General features: G+C 45.8%; 1 protein-coding gene and 1 non-coding gene across 3 annotated transcripts in view; one reads left to right on the top strand and one right to left on the bottom strand.

Annotated features, from left to right (window-relative positions):
* The window catches only part of IRAK2 (interleukin 1 receptor associated kinase 2), a 51,249-nt gene that overhangs the window by 7,814 nt on the left and 19,985 nt on the right, over nt 1-23,450 (top strand). The window contains exons 2-4 of one of the 2 annotated variants that reach the window (XM_033133233.1): nt 1,535-1,717; nt 16,561-16,707; nt 23,272-23,360. In XM_033133233.1, coding sequence (XP_032989124.1) covers nt 1,535-1,717; nt 16,561-16,707; nt 23,272-23,360 — 419 coding nt within the window. The remainder of the gene's footprint in view (nt 1-1,534; nt 1,718-16,560; nt 16,708-23,271; nt 23,361-23,450) is intronic. The other variant, XM_033133234.1, reaches the window with a different exon arrangement.
* Nucleotides 8,147-8,253, bottom strand: LOC117037344 (U6 spliceosomal RNA). The gene has a single exon (XR_004425494.1). It is a non-coding gene; the product is annotated as a U6 spliceosomal RNA (small nuclear RNA).

Raw genomic sequence — 23,450 nt, 5'->3', positions numbered from 1 at the left:
CTGTCGTTTTGTTGTCCTGGGCTTCCTTTCTTGCCTCCCCTTCCTCACTCAGTTCACTTAGGTTTGTAGTTTTCAAATAGAAAAGCTCCATGGGCTTCTGGTTTACTTAAGGTCTCTAGAGCTTGCCACAGACCTGGTGCTGAATCATATTCTGTTGAATGAATGAATGACTTGATGTTCATATAGATTCCTACTCCGTGATTTCTGAAATCCTAGAACTGGAGTGTGATTATTTTATTCCTAGTTTTTTAAAAAATGTCTTTCTCATTTCAATAAACTCAGTGGGATACTATGTGACCATTCTAAAAGCCATTTATTTTATTTATTTATTTATTTTTATTTAAATTTATTGGGGTGACAATTGTTATTAAAATTACATAGATTTCAGGTGTGCAATTCTATATCACATCATCTATAAATTACATTGTGTGTTCACCACCCAGAGTCACTAAAAGCCATTTATGAGGAGCTTGTTACAACTCGGAAATGCTTTTGGTAGATGGTAATAAATAAGAGCAGGGTGCAAAATCTTATAGTCTGGTGACAAATGCATCCAGAACCGTGTGTGTGTGTGTGTGTGTGTGTGTGTGTGTGTGTGTGTGTTTGGGAAGGGAAAGTATCGTAGTGGGATGCTGTGCAACTTGTTTTTTTCTTTCTTGCATTTTCCAAGTTTTCTTTAGTGAACAACCATTAATTTTATAAGAAAAAATGGAGAAGCAATGCCTTATTTTTAGTATTACCAATGGTAGCCTCCTGTAAATTGTGTACAGTGCTTCAGAGTTGGCAAAGTGCTTTTATATCCACAGGCTTTCTTGATCTTTATAATAGTTCTGTGAGGATGGTGGTCATGAGTGGGTGGGTTGGTTCATTCATTCATTCATTCATTTGAGTTTCCCGGCCACAGTTGGGACTTAGGGGTGAGGAGAATGAGATGCTCAGGGCAAAATTTAAGGAGGCACTTACTCTTCAGATGCTACAAGTGCAGGATAAGCCCTAAGAGTGAGTGCCTCCTTAAATTTTGCCCCCTGGGCACCTCTTTTGCCTCACCCGTGGTCCTGGCTCTGCCCCCTCTCTGCCAGGCACTGTTCTCTCTTCTGGGGATCTAACAGTGAACACAACACATCAAACTCCTTGTCTACATGGGGTTGCTATTCTAGAAGGGGAGGCAGGCAAAGTTGTTACTCCACTGTTATAGTCGAGGAACCAGGCTCCCCTGGAGAAGTGACTTGCCCAGAGCAAATAAGCAGCTAAAGCTCAAGGCCACTGACGCTCTCCTCCAGTAGTCTTTCTCCTAAGCCTGTGTGACAGCCAAGTCGATCTTTACGTTCAAGTGTTAATGTGCTGGTCCCATGGGTATGAAATGGACTCAGCATTTTAACTTGGGCTGTCTGGGGACCCCAGCTGATAATGGAAGTTCAGGGATGGTAGGGGGAAGGTGGGGAAGATGTCACGGACAAAGCCAGCTGGCTAGCTGACACTCTCATGGAGGGACTGCCTTCCCAATGCTAAGCAGATGCTCTCACTCGCCTTCCAGCCTCCTATGTGATCACAGACCTGACCCAGCTGCGGAAAATCAAGTCAATGGAGCGGGTGCAGGGCGTGAGCATTACCCGGGAGCTGCTGTGGTGGTGGGGCATGCGACAGGCCACCGTGCAGCAGCTGCTGGACCTCCTGTGCCGCCTGGAGCTGTACCGTGCCGCCCAGATCATCCTGAACTGTGAGTAACCAAGGCGGCCCTGCGTGGCCAGCGCCCATGTGTGTTTCAGCAGGAGCTGCACTCTCGGGCCTTAACACCTCTTTAATCTGAAACAAACTTTGAATGAAAGGGTTTATCATCCAACTAAGAAATTAGTAATGGAGGTTACTTGTGGTCATGCGTGGGGGTGGAGGGCACACCCAGGCCATCTGGATCCAGAACCCTCCTTCTTAGCTTTTCTCATGGGAACATCCAGAATGCAGCGCGTGGGCTTCCAGGAAGCAGTGACGTTTTTGCCTGTCAGCCTCTCTTCTTCTTAGAACTTTACACAGATCCCCGCTTTCCGGTTCCAGCTGCCTCAGCCTCTCAGGGCTGTGAGTCTACCTTTCTTCCCCAACCTCCTTTCTTTTCCCCTTCCCCTTGTTCATTAAAACTATCTGAGATGGAGAGATTAAAGCCTGTTTCCACATCCACAAATCCCTGCCCGTTCTTTTGTTTCGAGAGCCTGGTTGTGTTTGTACTGTTGCTTTGAGTCCTCAGCAAGACACTTCCCCTTTCTGTATCTTGTTTTTTTTTTTTTTTTATGCTATCAATCTGTGTTACTTTTTGGAGGTGAAGCTGAATGTAGGGGGCGTGTAGGGAGCATTTTAAGTTTCTGTATTCCAACTGTCAAAGCCAGTTTCCGTTCCCAATTGTCACTTTAGTTAAACCTTATTTTGCATGTACTTGTTGAAGATTGTTTATGATCTTGGTCAGCTGCCTGCCGCCATTTTTGAGAACCTGACTTCTGCTCACCAATTTAAGAATAGATTTGAGTGAAACACTGCTTACCAACCAAACACACCAAAAGTTGTAGACATAAGGTGGCTTCCCCAGAGACTTAGTCTCCAGGTAATATTATTTGTATTTAACAGAGGCCTTCTGAAGGTTGAACTTCAACTGAAAGGTCATATGTGGAGCCATTGGAAGACCACGTGTGCATCCAGTCCCTTGAAATCATGTACTGTGGGTGGCTGCTGGTCTGATTGTGTGAAGAGCTAGGTCTGTTGGGTCTTTGTTCCTTGACATTTTTTTGGCCTTAATTGCGAGGACCATTGTTATTCAATTTGTCAAACATTAAATGTTAGAAGAATTAGAACAAATTAGTACAGAAGACTTACTACCCACTACCCGTTCCTTCCTCCAGCAAATCTGCTTGCCAGTGTCCACCCCTTTTTATTCTTTTAGTCTTTTCGTGGTAGTCTCCTGTATTAGCATTCCAGGTTCACTGCTGTTGCTAAGGGCAGACTACATGACTTAAATAAGACAAACATTCATTTCTCTCTTCTGTGACAGTCCAAGCTGCCCAGGGTATGGGGGACCAGGTCCTTTCTTTTTCATGGCTCTGCCGTCTTGGACACCTGGCTGCTGACTCACACCTGAGATGGCTACCCTATGTCCCCACATGCATATTCCAGCCAGCAAGAACAGTGTGCCCTGGAAGCTGTACCTAACTTCCCTTCACAAGCCATTGGCCAGGACCTAGTAACGTGATCACACCTAGTTGCAAGGGAGGCTGGGAAATGTAATGTTTAGCTAGGAGGTTATGTGAATAGCTAAAGTTTCTATTACTCTAGAAGAGGAGGGAATAAATATTGGAGGGACAGCAGTCTTTCTACAGTCCTCTCCTTTGGGTTACCCAAATATCCATATATACCTGTCTTCCCACACATAAACATGCTTACCCTTTCCCCAAGGGAGACAGGCCTGGAGTCCTAGTCAGTTTCTTCCTTTAGCGCAAGGCCCAGGATCTGTGGGTGATGCATAGTTTTCTGTATGAGCCTCTGATGATCCAGTACCTCTCCACCAGAGAGAAGTTACTTGCTCCCCTTCCCCCAACATAGCCCAAAACTCACTGGTGGAATATGAACAGGAAGTCACAATCAAAACTCCCATTTGAAATCAGAAACACGATGACGCTGTAGTTACTTGTCTATAGCAGTTGACAAATTTGACTGACAGGAATTGTGAAAGGTCCCTTGGCTAGTAGAGTAAGTCCTTTCTTTGGTCCACCTGGCATCCCCCTGTTCTCTGTAAGCCAGTGATTCTCAGAGTGTGTTTCCTTGATTTCTATGCCTCAGCATCACAAGGGAACTTGTTAGAAATGCAAATTCTTGGGCCTCACCTAATTTCCTGATTCAGAAACTCATGGAGTGGGGCCTGATTCCAAAGATTCTGATGCAGATGAAGGTTTAAGAACCACTGTTCTAACTCCTAGTTCTCTAACTTCTGGCTCTGTCTTGGGGGTGGGGTGGGGTGATGTAGGCATTCTGGGGAGCTACCCTGTTCATTATTCTCTGTGGCCTCACGTGAAGTGGGAACTGGAGAAAAGGCTACATGGCTTACACTGCCCATTTCCTGCTGGTGTGGGTTTAGAGGCCTGAGGGGAGGTGAGGGGTCCAATAATTACAAGCTGTTGTCATACCAGCCTACAATTTGGCAATACAGTACAATTCTATGAAAAAGCTAGAAGTTTCTGGTCTCTTGCCTTCTAATCAGTTATGATCCAGCGTAGACATAAGTCTGGAATGTTTGATCTTTCATTTAGTGGTCTGTGTGCTCGGTCTGTGTTGTCTCTTCTCCTAATTTAACGTGCTTACCTGCTATCTCACTTGAGGCCACCTGAAACAATAAATCGGATGGGCAGGAAGCACACTTTTTTTCCTTTTTTCTTTTTCCCCTTACTCCCTCTTTTCCCCCCGCCCCCCAACTCTGAATCGAATCAGCGATCTTGGTATTATGAGCATTGTGCTCTAATCAGCTGAGCCAGTAGGCTGCCAGCCAGCTGCTCACAGTGGCTCATGCTGGCTGCTCATGGCGGCTCATCTCCAGGTCAAGCCATGTTCTTAATCCAGTCGTAGAGGGTGCAGCTCACTGGCCCATGTGGAATCGAACTGGCGAGCTTGGTGTTATGAGCACAGTGCTCCAACCACCTGAGCCACCTGGTTGCCCCAGGAAGCACTCTTAATTCGACTTTTGCCTTTGGGTTCTCTGTTGGCAGAGAACCCCTTCTGAGGTTCATTGGTGGAACTGGGAAAGGTGAATATGGTGATTAGAAAAGTTGGGGTCACAGTCTTATCTCCTGCCAACACTGTCTCTTCAGGGACCCTAAAATGGGGGTTCTTGCTCACTTTAGATTGTCAACTACAGGCTGAGAGAGTCTTCCTTTGCAACTCTGCTTGTACGTGGTCTAGTTCCGCTGGAGTTCATCTCTCTTTTATTGAATCTTCCTGAAAAAGAAGCCACACACACCAACATTCAGAACATTTTCAATTTCTCCCTGTAATTACTTGTGTTCTTAGTACGTGGACTGCCTTCTGAGTGTCACAGGTGATGGTTTTACCAACTTACTGCTTTGGTATACAAAGAGTGACTAGCCTTCCAGGCTGCAATATCTGGATCCTTGCTGCCTGGAGCTCTACTCCTGGATCCCAAATTCTGTATTAGTTATTATATTGTTTTGGCTGCTATAAGAAAGGCCAGTAATAGTGGCTTAAACTAAGAGATGGTTTCTTTCAATTAGTGACGTATATGTTGGCGATTCAGGGATGGTGTGATGGATTCAGTGTCAGGGATTTAGGCTTTTTCTGTCTTATCATTTGGCTGTCTCTAACATGTATGTGGCTTCTATCTTGTTCGAGATACTTGCTCCTGCTCCTACTGCCATTTCCACAGTCCAGCCTGGAAGATGCACTTATCACTTCACTAAATTCTATTGGTTAGAATTTAGTCACATGACCATGCTTAGCTGCAAAGGAGTCCAGGAAGTGTAGTGTTTAGTCAGGCAACCGTATAATTAGCTGAAGTTTCCTTAATGTAGGAAAATGGAGAATGAATGTTCTTTACCACATTAGTACTATCTTATATTTTTATATTTAGTAATTTAAATATCCACTAACTTCCTAGAAGAGCTTTTGTTTTGTACACACCTCCCCTCTCCCTTCCTCCCAGTACATTTATATCTCAATTTTTAGTTCCTCTACAATTGCTTTTGCAACTTTTAATGAATATCCTTACTTTTCTAGTTCTTTTTCCATCAGCTCTAAGCAATGTCTCTTGATGCTCCTCTCTGTAAGACAAAGACGCCCATTTTCTTGCCCTTTCTTACTTTTTCCTCTCCACTTTCACCTCTCAACTTCTGGCAAAGACCACTTGTGAAGTAGTCCTGCATGGATGTTGTCACATCTCCAGGCTCTCCCGAGCCCGCAGGGAAGAGCTAGGTCTTGGATGAAGCCCCGATCTCTGGTCAGAAGAGGAAGGGAAATGCTGCCTTTGTATCCTGATTGAAAGATGCTTTGATGTAATGAGGAAAGTACTGTGTGTGTAGGGCATCTGCAGGGCGAGTCATAGTCTAGAATAGCATTTCCCAAACCATATGTCTCAGGAGAGTATTCCAGCAAGATACCCTCCTACAAACGAAGGGTTCATGAATAACCAAACTTGGGAAATCCTTTATGCTTTATCAGTGCCACCTTTAGAGATTCGCAGTGTACACCAGCATATACAGGATTCCGATAAGTCCTGTAGCAAAGAAACCTATCTAGGCCAGTGTTTTCCATTTATATTTGACCATGGAATCCCCTTTTCATTTGATACTTACTGATATTCCCATGGAACTAGCACACTGTGGGAATCACTGCTCTAGTGAAAAAGTGACCATGGTGAAATTGCTAGGCAGTTCAGGGGAGACTCATGATGGAGAGTCTGGGGGATGAGGGGCAGCATTTATATAGTCAGGGCAGCATTCAGCATCAGAAGAGTCTGACCCCAGGGGCTAGGGCTTACCATCACCCTGGGGCTTAAAACATGAGAGTCCTAATTCTAAGAGGGACTTTTACAGACTACCAGGTTCAAGAGGGGCCTCTGAGCCAGGCTCCAGAGCCTATGTGCCATCATCTTAGGGAATTAGGAGCAAGAACCAAGGGAGAGGCCAAAGTGTCAGAGCTGTGGCTCCTCGCCAGTGGTGGTTGGGCTACAATCACTGCTGAGCTCTGGAGCTAGGTGAATGCCACCAAAGGCAGGCCGAGGAGCTGACTTTTCGATGGTGGGCAACAGATGGCTCTAGCTGTGAGGATGGAGGCCAGAAACCTCACAGGTGTGCCTACCTGTGAGGTGAAACTCCCCCTCGTTCCTCTCCATAGGGAGTTAGATACACAGAGCTGGACAAGAGACTCGATAATGAACGAAAGAGATCTTTATCACGTGCCTGCTATGTACTAGGCCCTGGGGACACCACAATGGAAATCTAGGTCTCAGACCCCAAGGAACTTGCAGTGTAGCAGGGGAGACAAATATTCATAGGATGATGACACAGATATGCATAACCAACCGTAGTGTGAGTACTCCAAGGAGAAGTGTAGGTAGGGTGGGAAGGTAGGGAGGAGAGGGAAGAGGGGAACATTTGATTTCATCAGGGGAAGCTTTCCCGAGGAAGTGAAACTGGAACCTCCATTTGAAGGATGTGTGGGACAACTGAGGGAAGGGACCACACGGCCATTTCTAGGCGGGGGGGGGGGGGGGACAGAATATGCAAAGGCTTGCTGGTGGGAGGAGCAATGTTTGAGGACCCAAGAGAGGCCCTGGAGGCCTCAGCCAGAGGGCAGTGGGAGGTGGTGGGCTGAGACTAAGAAGAGGGCAGGGCCAGGCCATCCACGGTGGCACAGGCTGTGGTCACGAGTTTGCTTTCACCAGGAGTGAAGGGAAGGTTTTGGAGGGCTGGTACTTGGGCAATATCGCACTATTCTGGCCGCCGTGTGGAATGGGGGCCTGGGTGATTCCAGGTGTCAACTGAATAGGAGAGCAAGAAGCTTCTAGAATCTGAAGGGATTTGGGAAGTGACCAAGGTTTATTTTCCCATCGGCTGCCTACCATTCTCCTGGGTGGTTGCACAATTTTTGTGTAGTTTCTTCTTGGTTATGCAATCTCGACAATTTCTAACTTTTAGTTTGACATCTTATCCAAAGTCATTTCCTTCCTGGAGCTGGATTTTTGTTGGGTAGTGGTGGGGGGAATTTTTGGCTGCTGCCTAAAGTGAAAAAGAAGAGAATGAACTCTTCCTCTCCTGAAGAGGCTGAGCTGCTGTAACGGCCAGACAGTGCTCGTGTGTTTGCTCTCTCAGAAGGTTTCCCAACATCTGTCCCTTTCCAACCACCAGGGAATAATAAAACATGGGTAGAAATCAGACCCGAGGGCCCCTGGGGACTTGACAATGGAGGTGGCACTGTGTTGGGCCAATACCCCCCCAGGTCAGGAGTCAGTGTGTCTGGGTTCTAGTTATAACTTTCCTTTTCTTTTTTTTTTAATTAAAATTTATTGGGGTGACAGTGATCAACAAAACTACATAGGTTTCAAGTGTACAATTCTATAATACATCATCTATATATTGTATTATGTGTTCACCACCTAGAGACAAAAAATATGGAACGCTCCATGAATTTGCGTGTCGTGCTTGTGCAGGGGCCATGCTAATCTTCTCTGCATCGTTCCAATTTTAGTATATGTGCTGCCGAAGCAAGCACAAGTTATAACTTGCATTTAGCACCTAAATATGTGCCAGGCAGCATTTTATCTCACAAATCTTGTTATCCCCATTTTATAAATGAGGATACTGAGGCTCAGAGATTACCGTGTGTCCCTGAAAATAAGACCTCGCTGGACCATCAGCTCTAATGCGTCTTTGGAGCAAAAATTAATATAAGGCCCGGTCTTATTTTACTACAATATAAGACCAGGTTATGATATAATATAATATAATATAATATAATATAATATAATATAATAATATAATAATATAATAATATAATATAATACATACTACAGTACAATATAGTATAATATATATTAAATACCGGGTCTTATATTAATTTTTGCTCCAAAAGACACATCAGAGCTGATGTTCCAGCTAGGTCTTATTTTTGGGGAAACACGGTCAGTAACATGCCCCAAGCAATATATTGCTAAGTAATGGGCCAGGATGGGAACTCAGGTCTACTTGACCTTAACCCCTTCTGGGGTAGGTCCCTAGATGGCATCAAGTCTCATTTGTCCCCTCTGAAAAATAGGTATAGACATTGCCCTGTCTACTTTTCTTGTAAACTGGAAAGGTTCAAAACATAAGAGATGGTGAGGATTTTTTTTTTTAAAGTTATTGCTGTGTGGCCCAGCACAGGTCACCTGACTTTCTTTCCACACATTAGTTATTCCATTAAAAAAAGTGAAGCTTTAAAAAAAAAAAAAGTGAAGCTTTAATCACCATGGGTTTCTTAGGAGTAGTGTGAAAATGAACAGAGGGGTATGTGAAGTACATCTAAACCAGTCCCCATCTTTTTAGAGAGGGAGGGTGAGAGACAGAGGCAAAGAAACTGTCACTTGTTGGGTTCTTGCTCTGTGCTAAGCCATTGTAACTGGGCTTCTCTGGGTCTAAGTTTTAGGCGCATATTGAGATTATCCACTGATCAGGACAGGCTAGGTTATGTTGCAGTCACAAATAAATAAACCCTGAAAACTCACTTGTTCAACACAACAAAGATTGTTTTCTCAAAGTCCAATGCTGACTCCTGCATTCTTGTTGCCAGCTATGTCCTCTGGAATGCATGGGTTCCAAGGTCAGAGTGGCAAGGGAAGAGAGGGATGGAAGAGGCTCACAAGCTCTTAATTGCTTTGTCCAGAAGTGACGATAGCATTTCCACTTAAAATCCATTGGCCAGAACTAGTCACGTGGCCTCAACCTAATTGCAAGGGAGACTGGGGTACAAGAAAGAGTAAATGACTATTTGGTAAGCACTGTCTCTGCTACAGGTTACTTCAGTTCAAGGGGGTTTATGATTAAGTTCTACCTAACCATAGTCTATGAGGTCTCACATGGTCTAACCGTTGGCCAGCTCTTTCACCTTATCTCTGCCACTTTCCCCCTCATTCATTCAACTCAGCCACTAGGGTCATCCTTCATTTGAGGAGATACATCAAACTGTTTTCTGCCTCAGGACCTTTGTATATGCCATTCCCTCTCCTTAGAATGCTGGTCCCTCCCCAACTCCCTTGCATTCTTTTTTTTTTTTACCTTGCATTCTTTCCATAATGAATTTTTCTTATCTTTTGGGTCTGTGCTTAACTGGTACCTATCCACAGAAGACTTCCCTGACCACCCTATATAACTAGGTCTGTTAGGTACTCCTTTCCCCTCAAGTTTGTTTTTTGCATAGAGCTCATCCCAGTTTATAGTTGGATAGCTTGTATTTAGCTAGCTTAATGTGAGGATCATGTCAGTTTTGATAACAGATGGCATCCTCTGTCCCTAACACAGTGGATGGATGAATGAAGAAGGATGAGTCATTTTAGTAGCTGTTGAAGAACAGGTCCAGTGGAGAGCCAGAGAGGGAAGCAATTAGGAGAAGGTCACGCCCTCAGATTTGCCTAATTTCATGTGTAGCTTGAATTGGGAATTTTGAGTGGGGTGTCTGTGTTGGGGTGTGGATTTTGGATGCCCAGGAGGGTCGAGCCCAGGGGAAAGGGAGAAAGGAAAAGAGAGGGCTCAGAAAGCTATGTATGGCCAACCAGCACCAGGGTTCCTTTAGTTATGGCGGAATCACTTCCCCTTGTTGCATTTAGTTATGGTTGAATCACTTTCATCCATTTCAGCCACCTGAGTCAGCTGAAGAATAAAAACAAATGTATAAATATCACATCCTTGTTTAACTTGAGAACTGTGAAGGGTGGTGGTGGGGATTTCCAGAGTGTGCTCATGGAAGAAAGACCTTGTCAGCAGCTAGAGTTTCCTCTGCTCAAGTGTGTGACTCTTGGCTTTGCCACCGTGTTAAATGTTCCCAGGCCACTGGGGAGAAGACCCCAGGCCTCTCTGCCAAGGGCCCAACATGCATAAGCCTTTCACCTGAAGGAAGTGGGACGTAAATAAACAAAATATAAATAACTCTTCTAGGTGCCACTTTATTGAGGTATTGAGCAGAGATAGCAGTTGGACCTTTTCCCTAGAGCTGTTGTCTGAGTGAAATCGGCCGTGCATGTGGGAAAGCACTTAGGACAAAGCCCTTCCTAGAGTTAGGGATGGTGGTAATAGCCATGGTGAGTAATACTAATAGCTTCTAATTGTTGAGCACTTCCTTGTTTCATCCTTGTGGCACCTCTCTGTGGTGGGGGTACAGCTCCTCGTCTCATGTGTCAGGTGAGACTAGACAGGTTATCTTGCCAGTGCGCCTGGCTGCGGCACGCATAACTGGTTGGAAGCACGATGGAGTGCTGTGAATTCATTTGACTGCACAGCATAAGTGGTTCATGCTCCTTAGAGGATGGGACCACCTGAAATACAAAGCAGAGAGGAAAAGAAGACAGGCCCGTCACCCACTGTGAACTGGGGAAAGGGGCACAGAGAAATACTTCGTCTCCCCTACCTCTGCCCCTTTGGTGCCTGAAACTCAACCCTCATCACTCTGGGTTAAGCCAGTAGTTCTCAAATTCACCTAAGGAACTTTAAAAAACATTCAGACTCTGATTTCATCGGTCTGAGAACTGATACGTCAACCTGTCAGTGCCCACAGCCATCAAAGCTGTTACTTCCATCACTGGCACCCACTCCCCATCCCGGGGGGTCCCAGCAGGGAGAGGCACCCCAAGCAGTCTGCCCTCCTGTGTGTGACCAGGCCAGCTGCCATTGGCAAAGGCAGGCAGAAGCAGGTCCCGCCTCTTTAGCCGACTTCCTGTGTTATGCTGCCCCATATTTACTGTGCCTTTTAGATCAGGCCACTGCCCACTGAAAGTCACCGTTTCCATTAGAGGGTTTAAAATGTTGAAAACAGTCTTCCATTCCAAATGCATCCTTCAGAGACCCTAATTTGGGGAGTAAAAGTTTCTTTTTTTCCCCTGTACCTTTTGGACAGGGAGAGAAGACAGAGGACAGAGGATGACCTTTTGCACAATTTGTACCCTGGCCTTTGGCCAGCTGCTTTACGTATCTTGTCCCTCTGAATCCTGGGATAATCCTATATTTTTATAGTCCTATATTTAATAATTATTCCGACTCCACAGAAGACACAGATGATACTCAGGGGGTTAAGAAATTTGCCTTGGACACAGCTAGGAATTTTAGAGGCTGGATCTGGATATGGAAGCTTCCCCACACTTATTCTCGGTTCTATTGTTTGATCGCAATTTATATTTTTGGATTTCATGATATTGCAGAATCAACTTTATGTGTAGAATCTTTTTGAGACTATAATCCCCGGGGAAAGAGTTATTGTCCTGGAAGCCTGAGGCTGCTCCGATGCTTCGGTCATAGACATGATATAACCAGCCTTGGCAGGCAGGAAACTCCGAGGAGATTTAAAGCTCGTCGCCACCTTTTGTTATGAACACGTTGGCCTCTTTTACCCCGTCCTGCCCTCAATGTTCTGTGTTTATTTCCACGGCACTCTAGTATACCAGCCTGATAGATGGGTGTTATATATCTGCTCAGCTACCAGGTTTCCAGGCACGAAGGACCGAGAAACCATAATTTCTCCCTCTTCTGGTTTTGATGCTGGGAAAAGAAGCAAGAAAAAGCCTGCTCTGTGCCTTCCAACTCAGATCAGGCGTCAGCGACTCAAGAGTAGAAATGAAGATGTTTAAACATCTTATTTATTGTCTGCTTCTAAAAGACATCTGAAAACCCACAGCATGCTAAGACGGGGGTTTCACAGGAAACCAAAACTTCTCATTAAATTGTCACTGCCCGCCTGGGCTGTCAGCTGAGCTCTGTGGCTGGGTGTGGCCCTTGAAGTATGACTAGGTGGGAGGGTGGGTGTCAGCCCGAAAGGTGCTTACCGGCTTAGTCACAGGCTGTGTGGCCCCCACCAGTGCTGTAAGACAGTTCTTCCCTCCACACGTGTGTCCACATACTTGCACGTGACCCATGGTGCCAGCTGTGGGTCACTGAGAAAGAAGAAGAAAAACAAAGAGAAAAACCAGAATCTCCTTAGGATGAAAATGTAATGAATCCTTTTATGTTCCCTATGGGTGGAGGCCATAGAGGTCGGCCACAAATGTTCCTGCCAAATGTCTCTGCAGAGAAGCAAAGATCTGTGCAGAAAGGGAAACAAAAGGGTCACCAGGAGTAGGACACTGAAGTTAGGTCAGGCTGGGATGGCCACCCTCACCCCCATTTGACTTATGAAGAAACTGAGGCTCAGCCAGGCCTCAAACAGGAGTAGTAAGGTGCTTCTTCTTTGGGGGTCACAGGCAGTTCGGGGTGCAGTTGCGACTTGTAGGAAGCCGTGCAACTGGGAGCAGTTTTACCGTTGTGGCCTGGCTCTGCAGGAAATGGCAGTCTGGGTTCCCATTTGCTAGCAGGCCTGGCTAGGGGAGCGGGGCTAGGCTGTGGCTGGCCTCTCCTAGAGGAGCAACCTCTGCCTTTTTGCCTCATACCCAGATGTCATGAGGATATCACTGACGTGGCCCTGTAAAGATCATAGGTTCCCATCCTAGGCAGTTTGTGGGGGGAGGGTGCCAGGAAAGAGGCCATCTCCTGAGCCAGGGAAGGGAGGGCAGAGAAGATGAGAGCAGTGAGTGGCATGGGGTGGTCCCTTCTTCTGGGGGCAGGGGCACAGAGTACACGTCTGTACACTCGGGGAGCAGGCATCTGTGGTCCGGATCCACTCGTGAATCAGCATTCACCACTGGCGATGGTTCGGTTCTCATTTTTTCCGAGGGACTGTGCGCTTGCCCCCGCCTGTGGACGGCGGCCGTGTTTCCTAAAGCAAAGATGTATGATCCGTGAGCCCTGCTTGCAGGGCTGCTGTTGAGGAACAGTGTGTCCACGAACACCCTTCTGTGGTGCCTGAGGACCCCACTGGGAAGAGATGAAGTCAGAGTTCTCCGGGGACCACACTGTGGGGGGTGCATCCTGCCTGGAGCCCTGCCTCCCCACCGTGGTCCTGGAAAGGGACTCCGCCTTCCTGCCTCAATGCCCCTTTCTTTCACTTTCTTTCTCAGGCATGTCTCCTCACCTCCTGGAGTCTCAGTTTCCTTCCTTGCTGAATATCAAGTATACATCTGAGATAGCTGGTGGCAAAAGCCAGAAGTGAGTTAGATCTGAATCTAGTGACCGCTTCCTTACTAATGGATTTACCATTAGGCAAACGGCTCCTTATTCTCTCGACTTGGGAAGACTCAGTCCTAGTTATTAGTTTAGCTGTCTTGCTTACTGATTTTTTTCCCTTAAGAAACATACTTTATTGTGCAATGAATGTACTATCATTGTTGAAAAATTCTGCAGTGTGAATAAACTGAAAAACAACCCCCCTTGCTCAGCCCACAATATAAAATCACTGATAATCACACCACCCAGAGATAATCAGTTAACATTTTGTGTATATTCTTCAGGTTCGTTTTCTCTTCATATATAGACGTCTTCTATACTTTTACACATACTTTACAAAAAACTAGTAACATACGCCTATGTCCTTTTTTTGTCTCTCAGTATATGAACACCTTTCCATGTCAATGCATATACACATAACATCTTTTTAGTTACCATTAAAGTGTAAAAAACACACAAGTTAAAAAATGTAAATGAGTAGTCAAATTCATAGAGACAGAAAGTAGGCTGGTGATTGCCAAGGGCCGGAGGGAGTGTGAATGGGTCGTTCTTGTTTAATGGAGACAGAGTTTCGCTTTGGGAAACTGTAAAAAGCTCTGGAGGTGGATGGTGGTGATGGTTGTACAACGGTGTGAATATCTTTAGTGCCACTGAACTGTGCACTGAAAAATGATTAATTGGTAAATTTTATGTTACGTGTATTTTACCATCATTAAAAAAATATAATAAAACTAAAAAAGAAAGTATAAACATTCAAAGTATAAACAACACAAAGAGTTGTGTTAAATGAAAACAATGACTCTCATCCTATTCTCTTTATACTTAATAGGTGGCTGTTAACCAGTATTTTAAAAACAGAACAGCAGCAATAATGAGCCCCTGTGTTTTGAGCAGAGCAGTTTTCTTGCTCGGTCTCCCTTAGTTCTCATGAAAGTCATCCAGAGTAAACACAGCTGGGAAGTAAAAGAGCTGGTTTCCATCCAGACCCTGAACTCTAAACAGTTAAGCTCTGCCGCTTCTTTTATAAGACAGTTTTATTTAAGAGAATAATATACCAGTGGCAGTAAAGGCGAAAGTCACCTGTTGTCCCCCATTCAGCCTCCTTGTTACTTCTTTGCATTCCCTCTAGCCTTTCTTCACAGGTTCCCCCCCTGTTTTCCTGCTTTTCTGCAGGTGGGGCCCAGGGGCAGTGCTATCTGCCCTCGCCAGATGGTGGGGACAGTGAAAGCAGCCCCAGGTTTAAATCTTACCAGCTGTTTGACTCAAGGACAAATCATTTCGTCTCCGGGAGCCTCAGGGTGTTCAAAAATGAAATACAGATACTTGTTAACCACCTGAGATTGTCGTGAACATCAAATAATCCGCATAGTGCCATACAACTGTGGTTTATTAGGCATTATTAATACTGTTCAAGTCCCAGAGCTTGAGTTTGAAAGGGTCGGCCCCATTGTAATGCTCAGTTTTGTTTGCAAAGAGACAGTTTACCTGTTGGGATGAATGCTACTGTGACTCAAAGGCTAGAGACAGTTTGTCCCAGCTCCACGTGATGCACGTGTAGGAGTTTGCAGGTTGGTGGCCTTCCCCAGGATTTCAGTGCCCCCACTGTTTTGGTTTTCAAATATGGGTCCACCTCCAACCACCAGAGGGTGCAGGGCCTTGAATGCAGGACTATAGAATTTGGATTTGATCTGGGAGGCAAGAGGGGGATATAAAAAGTCAGGTGAAGCGGGTGCTGTTTATCTGGACAATGGGAAGTCAGAAAGGCTTTCAGCAGGGAACTGCCGATGCCAGGTCTGTATTTTGGTAAGATGTGGCCTGGGGAGGAGAACTCGGAGCTGGAGACGGCAGAGCGATGACACGAGGTGGAGGAAGCTGCTTCACACAGAGCTGTCGCCGAGAAGCGAGAAGTGGAGTAGGTGTTTGTGAAACACCTTTGGGGTTTTACAAATCCATGCAAAGGGGAAGTGATCACTCTCGTGAAGGCAGGTGACCTTCACCCAGGCTTTTTTGGCCAGTCCTGCCTGCTCAAGCTTTGTGATCTTGGGCAAATCATGTAACCTGCTCAGGCCTCAGTTTCCCCATCGCTAACAGGGATGAAATGAAAAGTCCTTGTGAGGCTTTCATGTATGCCAAGCTGGACCTGGGTCTGGCACAGTTGCCACTCAGTTGACATAGCTACTGTTTTCAGGGTTCCTATCTATAAAATGGGGAAGGACACATATGTTTCCACTGCTTGTGGAAGGGGAAGCTGTAGGACTGCCAGCACTTCTATATTTAGGGGTGCCACTAGGGACTTAGCAGGATGGACGTCTCTCATTGCCCCACATGTTCAGGGAAATGTATCACTTATGGGCTCTTTCCTGTCTGTGCTCTCATATCTCCCCTCCCAACAGCCTATAAACTGACAAGTAGATGTTTTCATGATTATCATCCCCTTTTAGATGTGAAGAAACCAGCTCTGAGAAGGAAGGTGACTTGTGTAAGGTCACACAGCTAGTAGGTTAAGACGCCAAGTGTGTCTGACTCAGAATGTCAGAGCTGGACTGATCACAGGCGATTGTCACGTCCAACCACTACATTTTACAGATGGGGAGACCAAGGCCCACAGAGGGAAAGAACTCTCCAGGGCACACTGCGAATTCAAAGCAGAGCCCGGACTAGAGCTCAGGTCTCTAGGTCTCTGGCTTCTAGACCCAGCGTCTGGACGCTGAATGATAACTTTCTTTCCACCTTGTTTCAGGGAAACCAGTTCCTGAAATCAAGTCTTCCATCCCAGACTTCCCAGATGCTGTAAAGCCAGGAAGGCCCTTGGCAGCTTCTGTAAAAAACACCAAGGATGAACAGACAAAGGAGCAGCTTGAGAGGCCAGCTACCGTTCTGGGCCCAGGTATTTTTAATTAAATTTCATTTTTCTATTTAAAGGAAATTTATTTAAGGAAATGATGTATCTATAAGGATATTCAGCTCAGCATATAATAGCAAAAAGTTAGAAACAACAGTGGGAGTGGTAAAGTTAATGACAGAAGGTCGTGACAATAACACTGTTAACATTATTAACATAACAGTACTGTTAACAGTGATTTGGATGTATATACATACATGGAAACATGCTTACAATTAAAAAGTGCTGAGTTAAAAAGTGAAAAAAGTCATAAAATAATATGTATCATGTGATACTGTTTTTATAGAAAGGAAGAAATAACTCAGTGAATGAAGGCTTTCTGTGTGCCAGACACTGACCTAAGCACTGCAAAGATGCTGACTTATTTAATCCTCAGTTAGCTGTATGAGTTAGGGATTGTGATTATCCCCATTCCACAAATGAGAAAACTGAAGCCCAGAGAGGCTGAACAGCCTCCCAGGATCATAGAACGGGCCCAGGTATTTTACCTGTGGTTTCCCAAGTCCCCACTGCAGGCTCGGCGCTGGGAGCCTGATGACCTTTCTGTCTGCTCTCCACAGGCCTGTGGTTTGTCCCGGGCCTGGCGCTCATAGCCAGCACCCAGGGGTGCTGAGGGGTGCTCCCTGCCTCCCATCGTCCTTCTCTTTGCCAGTCACAGATATGCTGCTTTGTTCTATGGCACCCGATGCACCAAATGGGAAAATGATTTGCTCAAGGTCACCTGAGTAGGAAATAGCATCTGAGCAGTGTGATTTGAACGCTGTGTCCCTAATCCCTGCACTCTCCACTATTCCAAAGCCTTTCAGACCACTTTAGATTTGTCTCCATCCCCTCGTGGCCAGGAATGGGCGCAGGGACAGTTTGTCAAATGTTGGAAGGACTCAACCAGCAGATGACTTCTCCAAGGGGAATTGCCACTCATGCCCACATCTCCATTCTCACCACCTCTCCCCTGGAGCCTCCCTTCCACTCTCTTGCAGCCTCCTGAGTGGTGAGCCAAGGATCCCAAATCCACAAACTCTCAGTTCAGCAGTGTATATCCTGAAGCCAAGGTCAGCGTGGGCTGAGGAGAGCACGCACAGGCTTTGCATTAGACAGACCTGCATTGGAATCCCACCTCTGCCACTTTTTAGCAGAATTCCTTAGCCTTTCTGTGCCTCAGTTTCTTCATCTATAAAATGGGCATCATGATAAAACATATGTCGTCACTTTGTGGTAAGGAATCATACACCTCAGGGCTGCCACCATGTACAAGTGCTCATTCAATGTTAGCTGATGTTAGGAACATTCCAGATACCCCATATAGGTTGAGTCTGGAAAATTAATTCTAGCTCAAAAAGTCCGAATTATTTCCTGTAGCTAAAGAACAAAAATGCAGAACTTTGATCAGCAATTAAAGATAAGGGGAAATAGTCCTAAAGCAAACGTGACACTGGTTGATGGCCAACAGGAAACACAATAATAAAATAGGGAAATTCTAGGCGCGTGCTGGTCAGGATGGAGGAGGTTACAGGTGTAGCAACTTCTTCTGATGTTCCTTAACTAAGTGACTGCAAAAACAAGCATCGTATGTCTCTGCCAGCCTTTGTACTGTTCACTTTCTTTCTTTTTCTTTTTCTTTTTTAATGGATTGTATTATTTAATTAAAATAGAAGCAAAGGTTAAATATGAAACTCAAGATTGAAATAAGATTTTGTCTTACTTTAGAGATTCTACTGTCTAATATTTTATAACATTATTGTAGATTCTAAAAGTAACTTTTCAAAATTAATATGTATTCATTTTGTTACACATGACATCTTAGAAAGATAGTAACAGAAGAAAATATTTTAGCATGATAAATTATACACATTTAAAACTATAGTCATTATCTTACTTAAAAGAATAATTTGTCTCTATAAATTCAGGAACAACAGTGATGACATAAAAAAATGGCATCAATATTGAAAAAAACATAAGGACAGGATTACACTGATGTTCTGATAATATAATTTGCTATATGAAGAAAGAAATAGAAGCAGCTAAAACCTAATAAAAAAAGAAAGTTTATACAAAGGCTAAGTTGGAAATAAATTTATACCAGTGCATTGGTTATCTATTGCTACATAATAAATTACCCTGTCTTTTATGACCCAGTCTCTGAAGTCCTATAGCTCTTCTGCCTCATTCTAATCATTAGAAGGATGTCATTAAGTCCAGCCTGTACTCAAAGAAAGGGGACTTAGTCTTCCCTTCTTTTTTTTAGACATTTACACCCCTCACAAAGTGAATATATCGTTCACTTTCTTTTTTTTTTTTCTCCCCTTCTTCCACCTCCACCCACCTTCTGGTTCCATTCATTTTCTTGAATGGCCCTTAGAAGCTCATGTGCCTTGGCAAGTTGAGATGATAAATACAATCTGTAGACAGAAACAGGAAGTCGGTTGTCTTCTCTAAATTGAACGTAAGAGAGTAGTCATTAATTTCATCAAATAACCCAAAGCCTGTCTTCTCTTGGGAAAACCGCCAAGCTTCCACTGGGCCCCAGAGTTCAAGCTGATTGATTATCTTGTAGGAGTGGAGAATGTGGGAGCAGTGGTGGCTGAGGTGGGAACAGCGGCTACCTGCGTGCAGGACACACTGGGCCAGGAGCTCCTAGTCAGGGCCTCACAAGTCACCCTGACAACCAGAGAGGCGGGGGCTTGTGATACCCACTTTGACAGCTAGGGAAGGAAGCATGACCTGCCAGAGCTTCCTGGCTGAACGAGTGGTGGGGCCAGGATTCAGCTCAGGTGGGTTGCCCAGAGCTCACGTCGTAATCCCTGTATGTACATACTGACCCCCTTGCAGTGGGTGGGAAGGAAGTTGGGGAGAGACATAGAGGAGGAAAATACGTGAGCACGTGAGCCACGGACAGGCTCTGAGCGCCTCATTAAACAGATTCTCAAAGCCAGAATTCAGATAAAAGGCTTCTGAGTAGCTGAAATAACTGTACAGAGCCTTAGCTATGGGAGAGGCCCTGGGGCTGTCAGTCAGAACCTGTTTACTCTTATTCTACACAGTTTTACCAGCCTTGGTACTCCATGTGTACCAGAGACTGAGCTTTGTGCTTTATAACTGTCATCTCTTTTGATCTGGACAAGAGCTCTTTAAGGAATGGACTATTCTTGGTTTTTTTTTGCATGTGAGAAAGCCAAAGAAATGAAACACAACTCATCCAAGGTCAAATTGTTAGTAAAGATGGAGCCAGGACTTGAGCCCAGTTGTGTCTGATGAACAGAAAGGAGACTGGGAAGCTGCAGAGGCAGATCCACTGCCAGCCTCTAGGCAGGTACAGGAAACCCCAAATGAGACGCAGCACCACCGCGCGTTCTGTGCTCAGGCCCCAGTGACGCAACACAGCAGAGCGAGATTGGAGGTATTCTGCTTGGGAAAGCAGATATTCTAGAAAGAAATCCATGGGAATTTTTTTTTTTTTAAGTAGTTTGGGCACTCGAAGGGTTAATTAACTCTTGGTGTTTTGGAAATGACCCTCACGGAGCCCAGTGTCTTCCCTGACCCAGTTCTTCCATGAGCATTGGCAAAGCAAGGGCTCGTTGTTATCTGATGTATCAGCCTTGCAGTAGTGGCCCAAATCCCATTCCTTTTATTTTTTTCCCAAACCACAGGAATAAATAGACTCAGCCACTCCTCCAACTACTAACTTTCATTTGTCACAAGAGTAGACTTCAGTGATTCCCCCCAACCCAAGGGACCTGGTACAGCCTCCAGAATGAACCCCAAGCATCCAGTCAGATCATAAGTCCTGGCTGTGTGAGGTCAGCAGTGACCTTGGAGAGGACAGGGGCCATTGTGCATCCCTGCTCTGATGCCAGCACTCGGCCAGGGAGCGGGGACGGCACACCACTCGAGGAAGGAAGCAGGAGGGAGATCAAGTTGGCCTGGAGCAGTGTTCTCGGAGTGTGGAGCCTGTGTCCCCAGTGGTACATGAGAACATGGACGTTAGAAAAAATATACATCACATGTACAGAAACATAGGGATTTCAAGGCCAAATGCATACTTATGTGAGTTAAAGTGGATTGAAAGAAAAACATCAAGTAACTCATAGTGAGGCAGCACAGAGACATGGCCAACATCTAGGAGGTGTATGAACGTGACCGCAGTTTGGGGGACATAGGCCCAGGGTTTTGGGCCAAGGTCAAGAGAAGGCAGGACAGGGGCAGACGTTTCATCACAGGGGCGGCAGTGGCAGGACATCTTTCTGCAAGGTGGGGTCCCTGCACCCGTGGGCCAGTGGGGGCCTGTACTCCAGAAGCCACGATGAACATGCAAGGATTTTCACAGGACAAATGCCTGAGAGAAAATGGGGAGAGAGCTAGGCAAGGCTGGGGGCACCTTTGGACCCCAGGGAAGGAAAGATCCACTGGGTGGGAGGGTAGTGCCTGCCTACAGTCAAAGGCAGGCTCAGTGGGTGTCCTTGGAAAGACCGGGTCCCCATCAGAGTCCTGGCTCTCCCCTGAGGCTCCCCTCTGCACGCATTCCCTGTGGGGGGTGGGGAGGCAACCTGTGGGAAGCGTGGCCTGGGTGCAGACGTGGGCATGGACCTGCGTGAGCAGCAGGGCTCTGGGTCAGTTATGCTGCCAGCAGCTGGTCTGTGGCACGTTGCTGATTTTATTTATTCTATTTTTCATTCTGGATTTATTAAATAATTTGTTTGTTCGGCAAAAGTTTACTTCCAGTGTCTGAGCTATAGCTCTTACCCCAAAGCTCAGTTTACAGTTCGAGTGCACGGATGGACTGAGAGCACATGTGTGTGCACCTGTGTGTGTGTGTGTGTTTAGTGCCCCATGCTCAGGTTCTCTGATACACTGTGGCTGTGCAAACGTGGTACCTTCTCAAATTTAGTTCTTTCAAATATACCTAATGCTGAAAAATGTGAAAAACAAAAACAAAAATCTCCTAACAACTCTAGGAGCGGGAGCAGACCCAGGGAGAGAGGTTTAGGATGCCCTCCTGTCGGGCACCGTGTCGGACGAAAGAGCCTCAGGTTTAGTATCAGGTGACTTTTGTTTTATCAGCTGCCTGGATCAATAGTTTAGCAGGGCTGATTCACCCTGGTATTATTTTCAGCCTTCTGAATTTTATTTTATTGTGTGTAGCCGAAGTTCCAGATTAATCACTCCTTTCCTGATGTCGTAAACCAGAAATACGTACGGGAAGCTGGTGAATGTGGCCAGCAACCCTGAGGTCAGCTTCCCTTGGAAAGGCCGGCCCCCAATTACTCAGAGGCCTCAGTTTCACCCTCTGTAACAAGTAGGGGATAGTGGTACCTACCTCCTAGGACTGTGGTGGAGGTTAAATGAGGGTTAAGTGAGGCATTTATTTATTTTTATTTATTTATTTATTTATTTATTTATTTATTTATTTATTTAATTTTTTTTTTAAAAGATTTCATTGGGGAAAGGGAACAGGACTTTATTGGGGAACAGTGTGTACTTCTGGGACTTTTCCAAGTCAAGTTGTTGTCCTTTCAATCGTAATTGTGGAGGGCGCAGCTCAGCTCCAGGTCCAATTGCCGCTGTTAGTTGCAGAGGGCGCAGCCCACCATCCCTTGTGGGAGTCGAGGAGTCGAACCAGCAACGTGTGGTTGAGAGGATGGACTCCTACTAGCTGAGCCATCTGGGAGCTCAAAAGCAGCTCAGATCAAGGTGCCATGTTCAATCTTAGTTGCGGGGGGCACAGTCCCCAATCCCTTGAGGGAGTCAAGGAGTCGAACCGGCAACCTTGTGGTTGAGAGCCTGCGTTCCAACCAACTGAGCCATCTGGCACTGGCCCATGTGGGAATTGAACCGGCAGCCTTCAGTGTTAGAAGCCACGGAACTCCAACTGCCTGAGCCACCGGGCCAGCCCCAAGTGAGGCATTTAGAACAGTCTCTGGCATGATGCTTTCCCACTGTCATACCTCTCCATGGGCTGGTGCCCTCCTACCTCATATCTACTTGTTGGAAACGTTTCCCCATCTTTCAAGCCCAGCTCAAATGCTCTTTCCACTCTGTGAAACCTTCCTGGATATCCCAGCCCCTCTGGCCGGCCTCTCCTGCCTCTGACCTCAGAGGCTGGTTATTGCCATTCCTACCATGGTGGAGGTTTCTGGAAGGCAGGCTTCATAGCTAATTTTCCTCTGAGTTTTTCTCTGCTCCTTGCAAGGGAAGTGGGACAATGTAGGGGTTGGATGTCACACAGATGCATTCAATTTGAAGGCTGGTACTGCCACTTACTGTGTGGCCCTGGGCAGGTGGCCACCTCTAGTAACTCTGTTGTTCTACTGACCAAATGGGGATAATTTATAGGACCAATCCCTAGGGCTGTCATAAGGATTCATTTAGGTAATGGCATGAGAAGTGTGTTGGGTGGTGCCTGGGGGTATCAGGATATGGCAGCTGTCATTATGGACAATAAGTGTTTGTGGAATGGTCTGGTTTGTGGACTGGCTTGGTCTGGGGACTGACCGGGCTCTTCCTGCCTACCTCCAACCGGCCACTTCCTGACCCACAGTCTCTCCTTTCCAGGGCCCGTTTCAGCCAGAACCAACCTCCTGCCTCCTGAAGATGCCCCTCCTGCCTTAAAAACCAGCCTTCCTGCTTCATCTGATTCAAAGGTAAATCCTCCATCCACTAGTGATTTCAAATTACTCTGAGCTTCTAAAACTGTAAGTACTGGTCATCAATAAAGCTGAGGCTGGGTGGCG

The sequence above is a fragment of the Rhinolophus ferrumequinum genome, chromosome 17, assembly GCF_004115265.2.
Source record: "Rhinolophus ferrumequinum isolate MPI-CBG mRhiFer1 chromosome 17, mRhiFer1_v1.p, whole genome shotgun sequence".
Classification (NCBI taxonomy): Eukaryota; Metazoa; Chordata; class Mammalia; order Chiroptera; family Rhinolophidae; genus Rhinolophus; species Rhinolophus ferrumequinum.
The sequence above is the reverse complement of the archived record's forward strand: the minus strand, read 5'-3'. Positions and strand labels throughout refer to the sequence as shown.